The sequence below is a fragment of the Vicugna pacos genome, chromosome 18, assembly GCF_048564905.1.
Source record: "Vicugna pacos chromosome 18, VicPac4, whole genome shotgun sequence".
Lineage (NCBI taxonomy): Eukaryota > Metazoa > Chordata > Mammalia > Artiodactyla > Camelidae > Vicugna > Vicugna pacos.
The window spans coordinates 38,430,648-38,449,208 of record NC_133004.1 but is presented as its reverse complement, the minus strand read 5'-3'; the positions used below and the strand labels follow the sequence as shown (position 1 = coordinate 38,449,208).

General features: G+C 53.0%; 1 protein-coding gene across 2 annotated transcripts in view; it reads left to right on the top strand.

Annotated features, from left to right (window-relative positions):
- CLIP2 (CAP-Gly domain containing linker protein 2) overlaps positions 1 to 18,124 on the top strand; it is a 65,389-nt gene extending 47,265 nt beyond the window's left edge. Inside the window, exons 9-17 of one of the 2 annotated variants that reach the window (XM_072943092.1) lie at positions 351 to 455; positions 2,147 to 3,082; positions 5,388 to 5,445; positions 7,841 to 7,924; positions 8,791 to 8,947; positions 10,407 to 10,566; positions 12,346 to 12,537; positions 12,827 to 12,889; positions 16,131 to 18,124. In XM_072943092.1, the coding sequence (XP_072799193.1) occupies positions 351 to 455; positions 2,147 to 3,082; positions 5,388 to 5,445; positions 7,841 to 7,924; positions 8,791 to 8,947; positions 10,407 to 10,566; positions 12,346 to 12,537; positions 12,827 to 12,889; positions 16,131 to 16,142 (1,767 nt within the window). In that variant the 3' untranslated portion in view covers positions 16,143 to 18,124. The remainder of the gene's footprint in view (positions 1 to 350; positions 456 to 2,146; positions 3,083 to 5,387; positions 5,446 to 7,840; positions 7,925 to 8,790; positions 8,948 to 10,406; positions 10,567 to 12,345; positions 12,538 to 12,826; positions 12,890 to 16,130) is intronic. The other variant, XM_072943093.1, reaches the window with a different exon arrangement.
- Positions 18,125 to 18,561: the final 437 nt, after the last annotated feature.

Genomic DNA, 18,561 nt, shown 5'->3' with positions numbered 1-18,561 from the left:
GGCGTGGGCTGGGGCTCCTCCCCAGGAGCTGCGAGGGGAAGGATCACCTGGGGGTGACAGAAGAGACCTGATGCCCATTGCCACCCCCTCCAGGGGCTGTCTGGGGCAGAGTTGCTGCAGTCTGTCCTCTGCCCTTAAGCCAACCCAGCTAGGACACAGCAGGGGCGGGCAGCAGGCCCGCCTCACCCACCTCCCCCACCTCCCCAGACCTTTTCTTTCTTTGACCTGCTCTCCTGTCTTGTGCACGGAAGATGACACCACCTCTCTCTCTCTTTCTCTCTTTCTCCTGCTTCCTGTCCCCTGTGCCCCCTCTCCTGTCCCCACCTCACCACCCTCCCCGGGTGGACCAGACCCAGACGCAGCTGGAGCACGCGCGCATTGGGGAGCTGGAGCAAAACCTGCTACTGGAGAAGGCGCAGGCCGAGCGGCTGCTCCGAGAATTAGCCGACAACAGGGTAACAGCCCGCCGCCTCCGGCCCGCCAGCGCCTTTGTCCGCCGACCCCCCTCTTCAGCTTCTCTGTTTTATTATTTTCTGTCTCTTGCTACTCTCCTCTTTGGTTTTTTTTCACTTTGTGCCCCTTCTAGGAGGGAAGCAGAGGTTTAGGAACATGCTTTTTTGCTCCATGGCCCCGTGATGCTTGTTAGAAGGCGAGGGTCTTGGCTCTCTGAGTCTTTGCTCCCCAGCTTGTGGTCCCCGTTGGCTGGGAATGTCCTGTGAGAACTGCCCCCAACCCCTGCCCCATGCACTGCTATGACAATGCGTTGTCATGTTCAGAAATCAGGGGCTCCTAGAACTGTTCTGCCCCTGTGTGAACAACCTCTCCACGCCTCCCTTCTCCCCAGGCCGGGAAGGCAGGAAGCTGGGGGGACTGTGAATCCAGATTGCTCTAGCCTGGAGGGTCTTTAATAGGTTGGCACAAGGGGCCAACCTGAGGGACCTGGGGCTGGGGGAGTGGTGGGACTTTTGGGGGAGTGGGGTGTCCCCAGGGCATGGGACTCTGGGTCAGCCCCGGGGAGTGGTTCCTAAGCCAGGGAAAACTGTGTGGGGGTGAAGTCCCTGCGAGCCCCAGGGCATAGTTCTGGGTCCAGGCTCCAGGTCCTGTGGGCCCCTCCATGACCACCGTGTGTGCCCCTGTGCAGGCACACATCCAGACAGCTGTCCAGCCCAGCGAACAGCCCAGCTGCTGTTCCCTTGGAGATGGAGTTAAACAGCCAGTGAGCAGTGACTGGGGAATAGCACCCTACACAGTGTGTGGGTGTGGGGCGAGGGGCATTCGGTTTCTGTGGGTTGGCCTCAGCACATGAGTGTGTGTGCATGCATGGGGGCATCTGGAAACATACACAGGTCCCTGTTCACACACTGACCATTGCCAGGTGACTGCGTGTGCTCATGCAGTACACACACGCGTGCATGGAGGCTGCTTGCAAAAACCAACCCAGTCGCAGTTGGCAGGCTGGAACCCTCCATACCAAGGCATCTTCCTCCGGGGTTCAACCTGATTACAAAACAAAAACAGGTTTTTTGAACTAAAGTTCACCTTTGGAAACAAATTTCTTAAGTTTATAAAAGATTTAAAACTTTCAAAAATACTGCTTCCAAATCTGTTACCACTGACACAATCAAAGTAGGTTTCTGGTGGATGGAGCCTCTGATCTCGGAGTTTTCTGCCAGAAGACAGGTATGGGAGCATTCATTTTTTTCTGCATTAGGCATTAAGCTGGACCTTCCTTTGGCCCCTCCTTCCAACCAGCCTTTCTGTAAATCAACCCATGTTGCCTGGGACTTTTCTAGAGCAAGATAATGCAAAATCCCCTCTGTCATGTCTGCCCTTTAAAAATAACGTGAACTTGAAGAAAGCCATCATTCAAATAGATAGTTTCTTTTAACCACCGATTTGTCCCAAGCCGCCTATGGCAGCTGGGACAGCTGAGTCCCGGAATCACTGGGGCACGAGCCAGAAGAGTCTCGCTGGGAGCTGGGGTAGGCAGGGTGGTGTGCAGGTCGGGTGGGGTGCCCTTTCCTTCCCACGACCTTCCCCCATTGGGGCTGGGGCCCTCAAGCGTGAGACCCCCCACCCCAGTCCCGTCCTGTCCCCAGTGCCCTTCAGCTGGCCTGCTGACTCGGTCTCCCTCTCTCCCCGGTAGCTGACCACGGTGGCCGAGAAGTCGCGGGTGCTGCAGCTGGAGGAGGAGCTGAACCTGCGGCGTGGGGAGATCGAGGAGCTGCAGCAGTGCCTGCTACACTCTGGCCCGCCGCCCGCCGACCACCCCGAGGCCGCCGAGACCCTGCGGCTGCGGGAGCGGCTGCTGTCGGCCAGCAAGGAGCACCAGCGGGAGAGCAGCGTGCTGCGGGACAAGTACGAGAAGGCCCTGAGGGCCTACCAGGCGGAGGTGGAGAAGCTCCGCGCGGCCAACGAGAAGTACGCACAGGAAGTGGTGGACCTCAAGGCCAAGGTCCAGCAGGCCACCAGCGAGAACATGGGGCTCATGGACAACTGGAAGTCCAAGCTGGACTCACTGGCCTCGGACCACCAGAAGTCCCTGGAGGACCTCAAGGCCACCCTGAACTCGGGCCCAGGCGCCCAGCAGAAGGAGATCGGGGAGCTGAAGGCCGTGATGGAGGGCATCAAGATGGAACACCAGCTGGAGCTGGGCAACCTGCGGGCCAAGCACGACATCGAGACGGCCATGCACGTGAAGGAGAAGGAGGGCCTGCGGCAGAAGCTGCAGGAGGCCCAGGAGGAGCTGGCGGGGCTGCAGCAGCACTGGCGGGCCCAGCTGGAGGTGCAGGCCAGCCAGCATCGGCTGGAGCTGCAGGAGGCCCAGGACCAATGCCGCGACGCCGAGCTGCGGGTGCACGAGCTAGAGAAGCTGGACGTGGAGTACCGGGGCCAGGCCCAGGCCATTGAGTTCCTCAAGGAGCAGATCTCCCTGGCCGAGAAGAAGATGCTGGACTATGAGCTGCTACAGCGATCAGAGGCCCAGAGCAAGCAGGAGGCCGAGAGGCTGCGGGAGAAGCTTCTGGTTGCCGAAAACAGACTCCAGGCTGTTGAGTCCCTGTGTTCGTCCCAGCACACTAACGTAGGCAGCCCTCTGCCCAGCTCTAGGGCCCGCAGGCCGCAGCAGCCCAAGCTCAAGGGCCCAGCTGGGGAGGGTCTAGGCAACTACTGACCTTCTATTTCCAGCCTAGGGAAACATCCTCCTTGCCCCCAGGAGACATCCATGCAAGATGGGAGGGCACCTGGCTCAGACGGGGAGCCCTGGTCCCTCCATCAGAGGGGCAGCAGGCCCGGGTGACTATGGGGCCCCAAGGCAATCTGAGCTGACCTGGCTGGGTCCCCACAGACCAGGCCTAGAACGATGTGTACCTAGGCACAAAGAAAGCCTTCTTTCCAGTCCCCAAGTCCCTGATTCACCCCAGACATGTCCTATGTGGGCTCCTGGGCCTCCCTAAATCACCAGTCCCAGAAGCTCTGTGGGGCCGGCAGAGGTGTGGAGGGCAAACCCTGCCCATCCCTGGGGTGGGTCCCGTCTTCAACATGAGTGCTGACCTGGGGACCTGGGGGCAGCCCCCATCTGCCAGTCCTGATGAGACCGAGCAACAGTCCAGCAGCCGCTTTCCCAAGTGCGGGGGTCCCCGGAGTGAGTTCTGGAAGGCTGGAGGGGCGTTACCACACCGTTAACATTTTTGCTTCAAATCTAGAAGTCCCAGCTCAGCACGCTGGGGAGGGCGAGACCCCCGGTAGCCTGGGCTTGCCTGCTTCAGCGGGGCCAGGAGGGGCCTCGTGAGTGGCTGTGGGCCCCCAACCTGGTGCAGGCCCCACGTTGCCCCATCTCACTTTGACTCCCTCAAGGTCCATATTGGCTTCATTTCACAGATGAGCAAACCAAGACTCCGAGGCAGAGTAGCTTTCCCAGGGTTTCTTGCCCATCAACGGCAGAGCTCATGTCCAGTCTCACAGCCTAAAGGCCAACAGAGGTTGCCCAGATGACGAAAGTCCAGCCTTACATGAAGGGACAGCCAGCAGTAGGATCACTGCATTTTTATCAGCCCTGGGGGTCCTGAGCTTCCAGTTCCCCTTGAACACTGAAATCAGAATTTAGAATTGGAGCAGAAGTGTTCGGCAGTTCCACGTACGGGGTGTGCCTTTTTTGTGAAAGGAGCTCTGTCTGTGTCATGCCATGAGGTCCCACTGCCCGGGCCTTCCACCCCCTGCTCCCAGGGAGGGACCGCTATTAGCAGGTGTCTCCTAGGATCCTGGGCAGGGGGCAAAAGAAGAGCCCCAGGTTAGCTGTGTGCATGTGGCCTGATGGGCTGCTCGGGGCAGGGGTTCAGGCCTGGTACCCCAGGACCTGGACTTCCTTAGCAGGGGCAGTTTGAGGCTACTGTGGTTCCACAGGACAGTCCACTGCCCTTCGGTCACAGACTCAGGCCAGAGAAGGGATCATGACCTCAGGAATGCCCATCTCTTGATTTCCACACACCTTGGGCCTTAGTCTGGACCCACATGCCTCCCAGATTTAAAGGTTTAAGTCCAGGGGTACCTAGATTTTTGGTCTCATGTAATAAGTATGGAAATTTAAAAAAATAGTGTGTGCCTCATTTTCCCTGCAATGGGTATAAATAAAGACCTTGGAGGCTTAGTTAATCACAACGGACTGAGACTAAAGTGAGCTTGGGATGTATGAGCAGAGGTATGAGAGGCAGGTGGAAGGAGGTGACTGCCCGCTCAACTGTGTGCTGCCCTGATACACAGTGCTGGAGTCTGGCAAACTGCAGGCTCAGAGGACAGCCAGCTTGGGCAGGAGGCCGGAAGCTCCTGCCAAGAAGCTGTGAGGAGCCTGTTGATGTTTACCATGCAGATTTTTTTTCCCTTGGTTGATCTTTTTTTCTTTGGCTTCAGGGTTTATCTTTAAAAAGAAGTGTTGGAGAGAAAGGAAGTAGCATTTCATGAAGTCCCTCCTGGAGCCGGCCCTGGGCGTGCTCTGCACATGCTGCCCCTTGGCAATCAATTCTTGTTTAATGGATGAGAAACCTAGGCCAGGAGTCTCGCCTCTGGGTGATGATGGAAACAGGTTCCCAGGACCAATCTCTGTAGGCTTCCCGGGGAAGGAGAACATCTGCTTAATAGACATTTGCAAAAAGGAAAGGGTAGGAGGTGGTCACGTGGAAAAGGCACGTGCAGTCTTTAGGGGCACTGGGGACAGAGTGGGGGTCCTCTTGTCAGGGAAGCCAGACTGAGGACAGCTGTGCTGCCTGCTGCATCAAGTCCCTGAATGTCTCCTCGAATTGGGGAGAGGTGGGCTGGCTGGGCTGGCTGGGCTGGCTGGGGCTGGGGGCTGAGATGGGGAGATGGGCGTCCCTCTTACAGGGCTCTCCTTTCAGATGATTGAGTCCAACGACATTTCAGGGGAGAAGATCAGGATGAAGGAGACTGTGGAGGGTGAGTGGCCACGGGGCCGGGAGGGACGTGGGGCTTCGGGGAAAGGCCGATTGATTCTGCCTCCAAGCTGGGTCCCACTCTGTTCCGCATCTTCTGCCGTTTGGTGAGAGCCACCTACTGCATGCACCAGCCACTCACCTTCCAGATGAGAAGGGCTAGGGCTCTGTTTACTGAGTACCTGAGTGTATGTTTGGTTTTGTTATTCTTAAAATAGGTATGAACTTCAAATGGTTCAAAGGGCATATGAAGCATCCTCTATTCCCTGGATTCCCCCCCCCGCCCCCCAAGCACAATGCTGGCCAACGTATGTCTCCTTTCCGGAGACAGTTTGTGCACAGACAAGCACGTAGGTAACACAGGTGGTGCCGCACCTCCCACACTGTTGGGGCCCCTTGCTCTTCTGCCACTTAGTAATGTATCTTGGAGGCTGCACCCTATCGCTCCATTCTTTTACATGGTGCAGAACATTCCATCGTGTGGAGCTCCCACCGTGCATTGAGCTGGTGGATCATAGGTTGTTCCAGTTTTTGTCTGTTGCAGACACTGCTGTGGGAAATTACCTTGCCCTCCATTGGGCTCAACCAGTTTTAACTCCCACTGGCTGTGGTTGCAAGTGTGTTTCCCCACGAGCCTCAGCAACAAAATATTTCATCAAACCTTGTGATCTTTGCCAGTCTGAACAGTAAAAGATGCTACCTGGTGTAACTTCAGCTTGCCCTTCTCTTACTGTAAATGAAGCTCCATTTCCATTTCTACTCACATCCTTTGCCCATTTTGTCTCTGTTGGGTCATTGATCTTTTTGTTGATGTTTAGAAACTGTTTATATATGACATTGCAAACATTTTCCCCCAGATTTGCGGTTTGTGTCTTGACTCTTTTTTGGGTGGTGTTTGCCACGCAGATTTTTTTAAAAATCAGTCTTTTCTTTTTGGAATTCTGGGTTTATTATTTAAAAAATGCATCCCATGGTTTCTTCTAGTACTTTTTAAGTTCCATTTTCTGTTTAAGTATTTGATCCATTTAGAATTCTCCCTTCTATAAGGCATGAGGTAAGGATCCACTTTTATTTTTTCCCCAAAAGAGTACCCACTTAGCCCAGGACCATTTTTGAAAACCTCATCCCTCTGAATTACCAAACCTACCATCTTTAAATTCCATCAGGTAACCCACTCTTTCTAGACTTTCGATTCCTTTCCAGTGACCTGTGTGTCTGTTCATGTGTCGGTTCTATAATGTTTTGAAGCTTTGTTTATGTTTTAATTACTGACAGGGCTAGTCTTTTCTTGCTGTGCTTTTTCAAAATTTTTTTAGCCATTCTTTTTTTCCAAATCAAGGCAAAATTAACGTAAAACGAACCGCTTCAAAGAAAGCAATTCAGCAGCATTGGTACATTCACAAAACTGTGCAAACATTGCCTCTACCTAGTTCCAAAACATTTTCATCACTCTAAAAGGAAACCGTGTACACATTATCAGTCACTCTCCATTTTCCCCCTCACTGCAGCTGCTGACAACTACTAATCTGCTTTCTGTCTCCAGGGATTTGCCTAGTCTGGATATTTCATGCAGATAAATCATACAATATGTGGCCTTTTCTATCTGGCTTATCTCACTCAGCATAATGTATCCAAGGTTCATCCATGTCATAGCTTGTACCAGGGCTTCATTCCTGTTTGTGGCTGAGTAATATTCCATCACATGCACCTACCGCATTTTGTTTCTCCATTCACCTGTCAATGGATGTCTGGTTTGTTTCCACCTTTTGGCTGTTGTGAATAGCGCTGCTATAAACATGCACGTTTAGGTACCTGTTGAGTACCAGTTTTCAGTTCTTTGGGGTATATACCTAGGAGCAGAACTATTAAGTCATATGGTAATTCCACGTTTAATTCTTTGAAGAACTTTTTTTGCCAGACTCTTTTGGCTATTCTTGCTTGTTTTTCCAAGTGATTTTAGAATCAGCTTATCTGGTTCCACGAGAAATAAAATCTGCTTGGTATTCTTATTGGTATTACGTTGAATGTATAAGTTAACTTGTGGAGAGTTCGTATATTTCTGGCACTTTCCACGCGTTTTCTTTTTTATGACTGTTCTGAGGTTATCCAGTATTGAATGCATGGGACCAAGTGACATGGACACCATTATTACTGTCTCCAATTTTCACTTGCGTAAACTGAGACTCTGAGAATTAAGTTGCCCCAGACCACACACTACTGGTACCTCTTCTTCAGGGTGGGTCTCCCAGAGGCACGACTGGCACGGGGAAGAATGTGGACTCTCAAGGCCAAGTGTGACTCCACGTAGGGCCTTGGTGGGTGGGCCACCCCCTCACCTACTGGACTGCAGTGTTGGCCCTGGAGTACTGACGGCCCATCGTCTCCCCCTTCTCCCCTAGGCCTGCAGGACAAGCTGAACAAGAGGGACAAAGAGGTGACAGCCTTGACGTCCCAGGCCGAGATGCTCAGGGCCCAAGTAAGTGGTAAGTCTCCCTCCCGCGGGGCAGATGCGGGGGCTTTCACTGGGCTACGCGCCGGTCCAGCGTGGAGTGGGTGGTGCCAGGCCAGGGTGCCCTCCCCGTCTCTGCCTTGCGGAGAAGACGGCCTGGCCCCACTCGCGTGCGGGGCTTCCATGCGGGCAGCAGGGAGGGGGGAGCAGTAGCCCATCCTCGTCCATAACATAACTGGGGGCCCCAGCCAGCTTCTCTCCCCAGACCCACATCTGTGTTCTCTGTGTTCTGAAATTCCATTGTGAGTTCTCTTTCTGGGCTTGAAGACTCTGGGGTTTCAGTCTCCCTGCCTTTTGATACAGGGGAAGTGAGGCCAGAGGGGAGCTGGAGAGAGGCAGGGGGTCTGGAATTTGTGACTTGGAGACAAAGCAGCCCTGCTTCTCGTCTGCCAGGATGCCAGTGGTGGTACCCATGAGGCGACCCCCATCCTGGGAAGTGGCCCCCCCACTCCTGTCCAGTTCCCATCACATTCATGTGGCATAATTTGTCCCGACAAAGGACATTGACCTCAGATGCCTCATGGGCCAAGGTTAAGATTTAGCTTTTCCTTGTCCAGGCAACAGTATAAAAATGCCCGGGCCCCGTCTCGAGAAGGGCGGATGCTTCCCCAACACCAGAGGGCCTGGCCACTCTGTGGGGACTTTGGTCTACTTTTCGTAGTAGCTTTTATCGGCCCCTTACTGCCTGGCCCTACAGGACGAGAGAGGCCCACTTAGTGGCATGTGTCCCCGTGACCCCTGGGGAAGCCTGCTTCCTGCCTGGGCCTTGGCCCCCCAGGCGGGACAGATTCCCACGGCGATCCCAACCTCTCCCTCCTTGCCCTGCCGGCTGACCCTCAGCGCTGGACAGCAAGTGCAGGTCAGGCGAGAAGAAGGTGGACGCCCTCCAGAAGGAGAAGCGGCGCTTGGAGGTGGAGCTGGAGGCCGTGTCCCGGAAGACCCACGACGCCTCGGGCCAGCTGGTCCTCATCAGCCAGGAGCTGCTCAGGAAGGAGCGGTGAGTCAGCTGAGGGCCGTGTGGTCAGACCTGCCTGGCCCTGACCCTCACTCCGCCCAGTTAATATTAGCCAGTCCTCTCCAGAGGTGGGGTGGGGACAGACCCGGTGGACGGATGGTTGGCATCATGAGTGATCACCATACTGTCCACTGCTAAGCGCCAATGAAGCTTCAGAATCCTTCTTAACACAGCTTCAGAATCCTTCTTAACACAGCTCTCCAAGCAGAGCTTATAGGAAAGATTAGTGGTTACCAAACACCTTGGTCTCGGGGACCCCTTTAAACTCTTAAAAATTACTGAGGATTCCCAAAGAGCTTTTATGTATTGTTTATTAATTATATGTTATAAATTAAAACTGAGAAATTTAGAAATATTTATTAATCCATTTTAAAATATTAGTAAATGTACTTTTGATTAAAAGTAAGTTTTCCAAGCAAAAAATATTTAGTGAGAAGGGTGGTATTGTTTTACAGTTTTGCAAGTTTTCTTGAATGTTGGGCTTAAGAGAAGACAGCTGAAGATTCTCAAATCTTCTGCATTCAATTTTCAATTTGTTGTTTCAGTTGAAGTCTATTATGAAAACCTGCCCTTATACAGATATATATTTTAATATCATTTTCAAACAATTATTAATATGCCATGTGGCCCTAGGAAAAATCCACTGTGAGTCTGTTTCTGCAAAACTATTTTCATAATGGTAAAAAAACTATCTTCCCTGTCCCTTCTCGTGAGTATACAATGGGTTTTTCTGCAAAGGCCAGTTGTGGCCTCAGAATCATTCTCACCACAGTACTCCAGGCAGTTACTGCCAATTGATAAAGAGCTGATGTGGAAAATAAATCTTATTTGACATCAGATATTTAAAATGTCTTGCCACATAGACTCTCTTGGATAAATGCTTTTTTTTTTTAGTGCTCGCTTCGGAAGCAGTAAAATTTTAAAAGTTTAATTTTTTAAAATTTAATTTGATTTTGTTATTATTTTTAAAAATGTATTTTATTAAGGTAACACTTATAACATTATATGTTTCATATGTACATTATATTTCTACTTTTGTATTTTTAAAAATTTTTTTAAACATTTTTATTGAGTTATAGTCGTTTTACAATGTTGTGTCAAATTCCAGTATAGAACACAATTTTTTACTTTGTATTATTTTATTTTTAATTAATATTATATTCTGGTTTTTAAAAAACTTCAGAAACATTCTAAGAAAGGTTAAGCCCTCTTATCCCCAAATTGACTGTCTTATCCCCAAATCCTGGCCCCTGTGGTTGGATGTTTTCAGGCCTCATGTTTCCTCTCTGGCCCCTCCTGACACAAATGCTGTCTTAGTAGCCAGTGTCCCCCCGGGGTGGCCAGTCTCTAAGCACTTGGCTAATTGTGGAGTGTAGGAGTGGGGTGGGGGGCAGGGAGGGCTGACTGTAGCTGTTCTGTGCACCCCCCACCCCGCCTCCAGGAGCCTGAATGAACTGCGGGTGTTGCTGCTGGAGGCCAATCGCCACTCCCCAGGGCCGGAGAGGGACCTGAGCCGTGAGGTCCACAAAGCCGAGTGGCGACTCAAGGAGCAGAAACTCAAGGATGACATCCGGGGCCTGCGTGAAAAGCTGACTGGGCTGGTACGTGGGGAAAGGGGTGGCCTGGGGACTAGGGAGCTCTGGGGAAGGGCTGGGGCTGTCTGCTGTCAGACCATGGAGACTGGTGACCTCCTGGAGCCCCCCAGGGACAGCCAAGTCACAGTGAGAGTTCAAAATATCCTAGAACCACAGGCAGGGTCAGCGACATGGCCGGTGGAGGGGCCACGGGCAGCCCCTTTTGCAGACTTCATAGCTGGCTCTGTGGCCATCTGGGTGACACAGTGCAAAGGAAGACTTCCTAAGAATCTGGGCAGGCTAGAAGTAGGATGGGCTCCCGTCAGATAGTGAGCTCCCCATACAGGGAAGTAATCAACCAGAAACCAACTCCTTGTTCAGGGTTCTGCAGTGGCGATTCATGCATCAGTCTCAGGAAGGAAAGGGGAACAGGGGCCTGACCGAGTGGAGTCCCCAGAGGTAGGGGTAGGGTAGGCGAGTGATGCTGATGGAACAGGACAGGACCATCTCACCATGTCCCTCTGTGGTCAGCATTCAGGACAAGCCTATGGCCAGTTCCTGGGCCTGGTCAACTCCAGGGTATGGACAGGATAGGGTCCGTGAGGACAGGCCTGCTCTCAGGGGAAGCTGCTCTAAAGCCCCTCACTGCCCTCCTGCCTGGCCACATGGGCTCAGCCATACTGGAGGAGATGGGAGGAGAAGAGGGGCCTCGCAGGCAGGAGGGAGGCACGAGACCTGCCCACAGCTGGGAGAGCCGGCCCTAGGCCTGCAGGGTTGAGAGGGGGTGTCACTCTGGCTGCACCCAGATCGTTGGCATGGAGACCACAGGGCCTAGCTGACCTGGGGCCTTCCAGTCCTGGCAGGTTTGGCCACCAAGGGGGTGGTTTCAGAGCCCTCTGGTCCTCATGGTGCTGTGAATCTGGGCGTAACTCAGAAGCCAAGGCCCTGGGGCTGGCGGGGATTTGGGAATTCTGATTCCCAGGCTTCCCTAGAGCCGCATGGAGGGGCAGAGCTGTGCTGCCTGGTCTCCATGGGGCACAAGCTGGCGCGTTTACAGATGACCAGCTGGCCCTTCCCCCAAGTCAGCTGCTCCCGTGTGCCCCTGCACTGTCCCCAGTGCCATGGAGAACTAGGGATGGGCTTAGTGGTTAGAAACCTGCAGTGAGGAAGTTCTGTGTGGAGAGGGAGGTTTGGATAGAGGAGCGGAGCAGAAGGACCTGGGAGCACCGGTCCAAGGCAGACAGTGCAGGCAGGGTCCGTGTGGGAGCGAGGAGGCTGGTCCGCCCCTGAGGCAGGTGCATCTCCAGGTACCACAGTGAGTGGGGACAGCTGTGGCAGCCTTGGAAGGGAAAGTAACGAACGTCCTGTTGGGGCAGGGGGTGTTCTAAGGAGAGGTTCAGGGGATGAGGCTGTGGGTCTGGAGGGACCCACATAAGACAGTGTTGAGGGAGCCAGGGGGACACAGGAAGGAAAGAGGGAAGGGGTCCTGGGTTTTGGGACTTGGAGAATGTGAAGCATCTGACAGAGCCTGGAAATTCAGGGCAGGGGGTAAGAAAGATGCTTCAGTGAGGACCCTCATGTGAGGGAGGCAGCCCTGAGGGATGTCCTGGTAATGCTCGGACCTGACCAGAGATGAGGTGGGACAGAAGAGTTTCCTGCCTAGAGGAGAGGTTGCCCTCCTGTAACACGCACATGCACATGCACACGTACACTGCGCACACACATGCACGTACAGGTGCACACATGTACACGCACACACACGTGCATGTATGCACACATGCTCTTCCTCTCTCCTGCCGCTTCCAGGACAAAGAGAAGTCTCTGTCGGATCAGAGGCGCTACTCCCTCATTGACCCGTCCTCGTCCTCAGCGCCGGAGCTCCTACGGCTGCAGCACCAACTGATGAGCACGGAGGACGCGCTGCGGGACGCGCTGGACCAGACTCAGCAGGTGGAGAGGCTCATGGAGGCCATGAGGAGCTGCCCCGACAAGTCCCAGGTGAGCTAGGTCTCTCCCAGGTCTGAGGGGAGAGTCTCAGCCCTGCCTCCTGGGAGTCCCAGCCCCAGGGGACCATGGCTTTATCCTGAGGAGCTCACACTAAGGGCAGAGATGCAGCCTTGCCCTGACAGCCTGGGTATCCTGGGGTCCTGAGACCCCCATTCTGAAGAGCTCTGCTCAGTTTGGAGCCTGAGATGGTCCCTTCAGGAAGCCCCCACCACCTAGTGGGCGAACCAGGAACTGCTGCCTGGTGAACCTCGCTCAGCCTCTTGCCCTTGACTCTTCACAGGCCGTCAGCAATTCCGGCTCTGCAAACGGCGTCCACCAGCAAGACAAGGCCCACAAACAAGAGGTAAGGGGCACCCTGGCCCTAGGGAGATGCTCGGCCACTCCCACGATCCTCCTGTACAGGCAGCCTTCTCTGGGGAAGAAACTTTGGAAAAGCTACCAAAATACAAAGATGCATTGCACAAGCGGCTTTACAATAGGGTCGCTCACAGAGTGGGGCCAGTGCAGTCAATCCTGATTCAATTACTATTCTGCTCTTTTAACCTTGTTTTTCTAAAAAAAAAAAAAAAAAAAAAAACCAAAAAACACCTTTTATTAGAAAGTAATGCATGGAAGGGGAGGGTGTAGCTCAGTGGTCGAGTGTGTGCCTAGCATGCATGAGGTCCTGGGTTCCATCCCCAGCACCTCCACCAAAAAAAAAGTTAAATAAAAAGCCTAATTACCTCCCCCCACAAAAAAATAAGGTAATGCATGCCAATTGGGAAGCTTTTGGGAAAAAATCCAAAAATATATAAAGAAGAAAATACCAGTAGCCCCCTACCCAGAGGTGACCAAGGTTAACGTTTTTAAGTGCTGTCCTTCCTGAACTTTGCTAAGCATGTATGTGCGTGTGTGTGTCACGTCCACATGTACGGTCAACCCGCGTTATTTGCAGATTCCATGTTTGCAGACTTATCTACTTGATAAAATTTATTTGTAACTCCAAAGTCGATACCCACAGCACTTTTGTGGACATGTGCAGAGTGGAGAAAAATTCAGTCATCCGATGTGCACGTTCCCAGCTGAGCTCGAACAGGGCGCCGCGCTGCCTTCTTGTTTAGCTCATTCTGCAAACAAATGTCCTCTTCACCGTCTATTTAGTGACATGTTTTTCACATTTTCATGCTTTTTTTCTTGGTGATTTCCGCTGCTGAAGAGCTGTGCAGTGTTCTAAGTACAAGAAGGCTGGGACGTGCCTTCCAGAAAGTACTTTAGAGAAGCTTCATTCAGATGTGGGTTATGGTGCTGCTGGCCCTGAGCTCATCATTAGTGAGTCAACAATATATATTCAATAAGGTGTCTTTAAACAAAAGCACATGTGAAACACGGTTACAAATTGATCAATCAGTGAAACCTCGACAAATGAGAAGTTCGCAGAAACCTAAACTGGTGTTTCCACTGGGAGCGATGGTTCAGTATTTGTTAATTCCATGTTGGCGTGACTTTATAGAACGAAACTCCTGCGAATATCAAGAATCGTTACATGTGTACGTATATGTCTGTAGAGGTGTGTATACGTTAACTTAAAAAAAAATTTTTTTAATGGAGGTACTGGGAATTGAACCCAAGACCTTGTGCATGCTAAGCACGCGCTCTTCCACTGAGCTATTCTGAACCCCGACAAAAAAATTCTGTTTAGTGAAATATGGTTGATATATATACATTAACTTTTAACTTGGAAATTATTTCAAACTGACAAAAAAAGTTGAAAGAATAAAAATAGCACCTAGACCATCAGATCCTCTTTACCCCGTAACATATTGTGAATATTTTTCCCCATCTGCTTTATCTTTTGTTCTCTGTGTGTAGATGTGTGTACTAATGCATGTAATATTTTTCTGAACCTTTTGAGCATAACTGCATGCGTCATGGCCCTTAATACTTCAGCCCGTATTTCCTGAGGAAAAGAACCTGATTTTACATAAACGCAGGACAGTTACAATCTCAGCAAATGTAACACTGCTGCAAGATTTACATCTAATCATGCTCTCTGCCTGTTTCCTTCACCTGACCCAAGATTGTCCTCACAGCTCTTTCCCCTCAGTACGGGGTCCAATCTAAGGTTAAGTCCACCCATTGCGGGTAATTGTTACAACTCTTTAGTCCTTTAATCTGGAAAATTTCCTCAATTTTGCTTTGATTTTTATGGCATGGACATTTTTGAAATACGGTGCTCCTTCCTCTTTTTAATAGACGATTCCTCATTTGGGGTTTGTCTGATGGTTCCTGGGGATTAAAGCCAGGTTCTTCCATGCAGGCTGGAACACTTGATCATTGTCATGGACTTCTCTGGGCACCATGTCTAGGGGACATCATGTCCACCCGCCCTTCATTCCTGACGCAAATTTTGGTCACCTGGTCAAGATGTTGTCCATTTTCTCTGCTGCATAGTTACTGGTTCTTTCCTAACAAGCATGCAGTGGAGAGACACTTGAAGGCCACATGAATTCTCTGCTCCTCACCCAGACTTCCCTGGGTTTAGCACCCGTTCCTGACCCGCCTGAGCCAGGCTTTACTGCAATGTTTGCTGAGTAGCATGTCCATCATTTTGACAGAGTAGGTGGCTCACTCCATATTCAGTTTCACCTCCTGTTTTTTTCTCTGAATAGTTTAAACATAAGCATTTTCTCTCATCCTTAAGCAGTAAATGCTGCGTTTTATAAAATTAGGGGTGGAAAATTGGTTTTCTAGACCTTCCTGGGTCTAAGAGTCACCCCTGACTCCCTGGCTGGGAATGTCTTTGCTCAACTGTGTCCTGTATTAAGGGGGTGCCCCATGGGCTCCCTGCTACAATTAACCCCTAGAATTCACCCGCAGTGTTAGAGAGGCTACCTGAATCCCAGGTGCCAGCCCGATCAGGCTCTGTTCCTGGCTTACTGTGTGACCTGTGTGATCTGTGTGACCAGAGGAAGGAATTTTTGTCCTTTTAACTCAGCCAGTGGAACCGTGGCCACAGGCGCTCACCTAGAGACAGGAGAACCCTGCCCACAGGATTTGCCAAGGGCCTGGCCCCGCGGGTGTGGGGCAGGGAGGAGGGGACCCTGCACCGGACCTGAGAGCTGGTAGAAGCCCGGAGCTGCAGAGGGACATGGCAGGGTTGTGTCTGCAGAGAAGCTCCCTGGACCAGGCACCCTGGGAGTCGATGTCTGCACCCTGTGTGGCTTTGTCCTCCCAGCAACCCTGTGAGGCACTTGAGGTCATCCCAGTTTACAGCTGTGAAAGCCAAGGCTTGGGGTCTAAGCTCGTTTTCCTTTCCCCAGATGCAGCCTCTACGCAGGCCCTTGGAACTCTTTGTAAAACCTATCTGTTCCTCCCTCTTTCCCTCAACTTCCCATAAACTGCTCCCTCCTTGCCTCCTGTCTCATCATGTCCCAGACACACAGCAGAGAGCCTCAGGGCCTTCACATATGCTGTTCCCACTACCAGGCACAGGTCGGTTCTCCTCCACCTGTCTGCCCCCACCGCCTTTCCTACCTGAGTGCCCTCTGCTGCGCATCCCTCAAGTCTCCTGAGACACTTGCTGATCGAGCCCTTTCTCTCTCCAGGACAAGCACTGACCCTGAGGGACACTGGAGCAGCCCTGTCCACACCAGACTCCCTCTGGCCTGCCCCGGCGGCGCCCCTCCAAGCAGGGGCCAAGACTGTTGCTTTGGAGATGAAAACAGTGTTTGTAACAATAATGTACCCACCGCCGCGGACAATCCCCCAACCCCAACCCCCCTGCCGGACCAGGAGGCTTCCTCAAGCACGACCTTCCACAGAGAGTGGTACGGCCCCGCCTGGCCCCTGGGACCTTCAGCCTGGACACCCTGGACGCCCCAGCAGTTCCTGGAGTTGGTTTGGGGAGGCCGAGGTGATCCCGCCAGGCCCTTCTCCCCAGAAGGAGCTCCCCTGAGGACCGTCTTGGCCCCCTGCACATGTCCCCTCTCTTTCCCCCTTCTCTTGAGTCCCTCTCAGACCCCAGAGAGCCATTGTCCCAGGAAGGGGTCAGAGGAGGGCCCCAGCTTCTTGCAGGCACCGAGGAGGGAAGTCCAGGCCTTAGGAGCCAGGCGGGGATTCCCTTTTCTACAGCCTCTTCCAGGCCAAGGCAGTCCCCAGGGCTTCCTGTCCCCAGTACCGAGCCTCTTTCAAACAGCGGTACAAGTTCCCCTCAGCTCGTCTGCCCAGTGAGGCCCCAGGTTCACAGTGTTGGGGGAGCAGGACCCTTCGTTCCCCGTGCCAACTCCAGTACACACACAGCTCCAAGCTGCTGGCCAGAGGGCAGTCACCGAGGCCAGGAGTCACAGTATTAGGAAAGTTGGGAAGCCCCTCTCCTTCCCGCCCACCAACCCTGCACTGACCTGGCTTGGCGCTGGGGCAGGGTGGCCACATGCTTTGGCTGGTCAGTAATACGGTGTCCCCTGGGGTGACTTGATGTTCCCACCTGCAGATTCAACCGTGCAGACCCTGACGTATACACACGCTGACCCTGGGCACAGGCACACTCAGAGGGGTCACGCGTGCATACATGCTGTGTGGGTGGGACGTCTGCAGTCAGCCACGTTCACCACCGAGTTCCAGGACCGAGCCCCAGGCCTGATAGGGTGGTGACCACACACACCACAACCTCGCTGTGCACATACACAGCCAGATATACGTGGGGGAGCCTTCAGGGAGACGTGGGCCACACGTGTATCAGAACACACATATCCCAACAGCCCCCTTTCAGTCTTACAAAGCACCTGCCTGGGGCTGTTTAGGTCCTATGTCCTGTAGCCAAGGAAAGACCTCAAGGATGACGAAAGCAAGAAAAATCTACCCACGTCCTCTGCTTCACCTCAAGCCATGCCACGTCATTGCAGCCTTATGCATGGTGGGAAAAGCCAGCGTCGGCCTGCAGCCCTCACCTCCAGAGCGGGTGGGTCCACGGGTGACTGCCTTGTGCTGCAGCATCTCCGTGGAGGGCCTGCCCCACCTCCCCCAGCTCAGGAGAGTGTTCATGGGGGCCTCTCCCAGTGGGGGCTGCAGGGGGGCCCAGTGGCCCATCAAGGCGTTCCTGAATTGTGCCAGGACAGGTATGCAGTTGGTGCCCTGGGAGCAGCCCAGGCAGCCTCTGAGTGCTCCCGGGTACAGTAGGGTGGTGGCCACGTCCTCGCCCAAAAGCAGTCCATCCTGGGGGCGGCCAGTTAGTCCCATCAGCCCCCTCCCGTCTCCCCACTGGCTTTCGGTAGCTCTTGCATGCGGTTTTATTAACACCAGTCTAGAGGCAACGCTGTAGTGGCTTAACCCAGAGTCAAAAATACTGCTCTTTTCAGCAAAATCAGGCAGCTGCCTTGCCCACTGGAGGCACCGATTAGTCTACTCACAGCCAAAAGCCCACACCGGGAGGGGCTGGCAGGGGGCATGTTCCCTGTGAGCATCTGCGCCTGCCCAGTGTGAGCTCAGCCATACCCCGTCCCCAAGTCCTCCCACACCCTTCCCTTCCCTTCCCCAAAGTGGAATTGTTGAAGTGTGGCAAGTCCGTGCTCGAGACAATAAAGCTTGTGACTGAGGTCCTGGACCCCTGCAGTTTCTGCTTCTCTCTGTGGGCACCCTGGGCTCTCCCAGCTCACGGGCGCCATGGTGCCAGGAGTTGGTCTCAATCCTGTTCCTGGTGGACAACCAGCTAATTCTTACTCAAGTGTGAATGGCTGAAGAGGGAGGGCCTCAGAAGGCCTGGAGTGGAAGAAGTGTGGGGCTGAGCTGCGTTGTCTAGGAGAGGGAGCTTAGCAAGAACAGGCAGAAAGCCAGAAGAGGGGGTGGGTGCAGCACCGGAGGCTCAGCAAGGCTGCCAGAGAGGCATAGGGGGTTGGATTTCAATCTTTTGGAGGTGTAAGTGGGCCCACGAGGGAAAACTGGAAAGTCTCCCCCATATATAAAATAGTGGTGGATCAGCTAACACAAATTTGATGAGTTTGGTGAGAACACTTAGGAGTTCAGCGAGCTAATTCTGTCTCC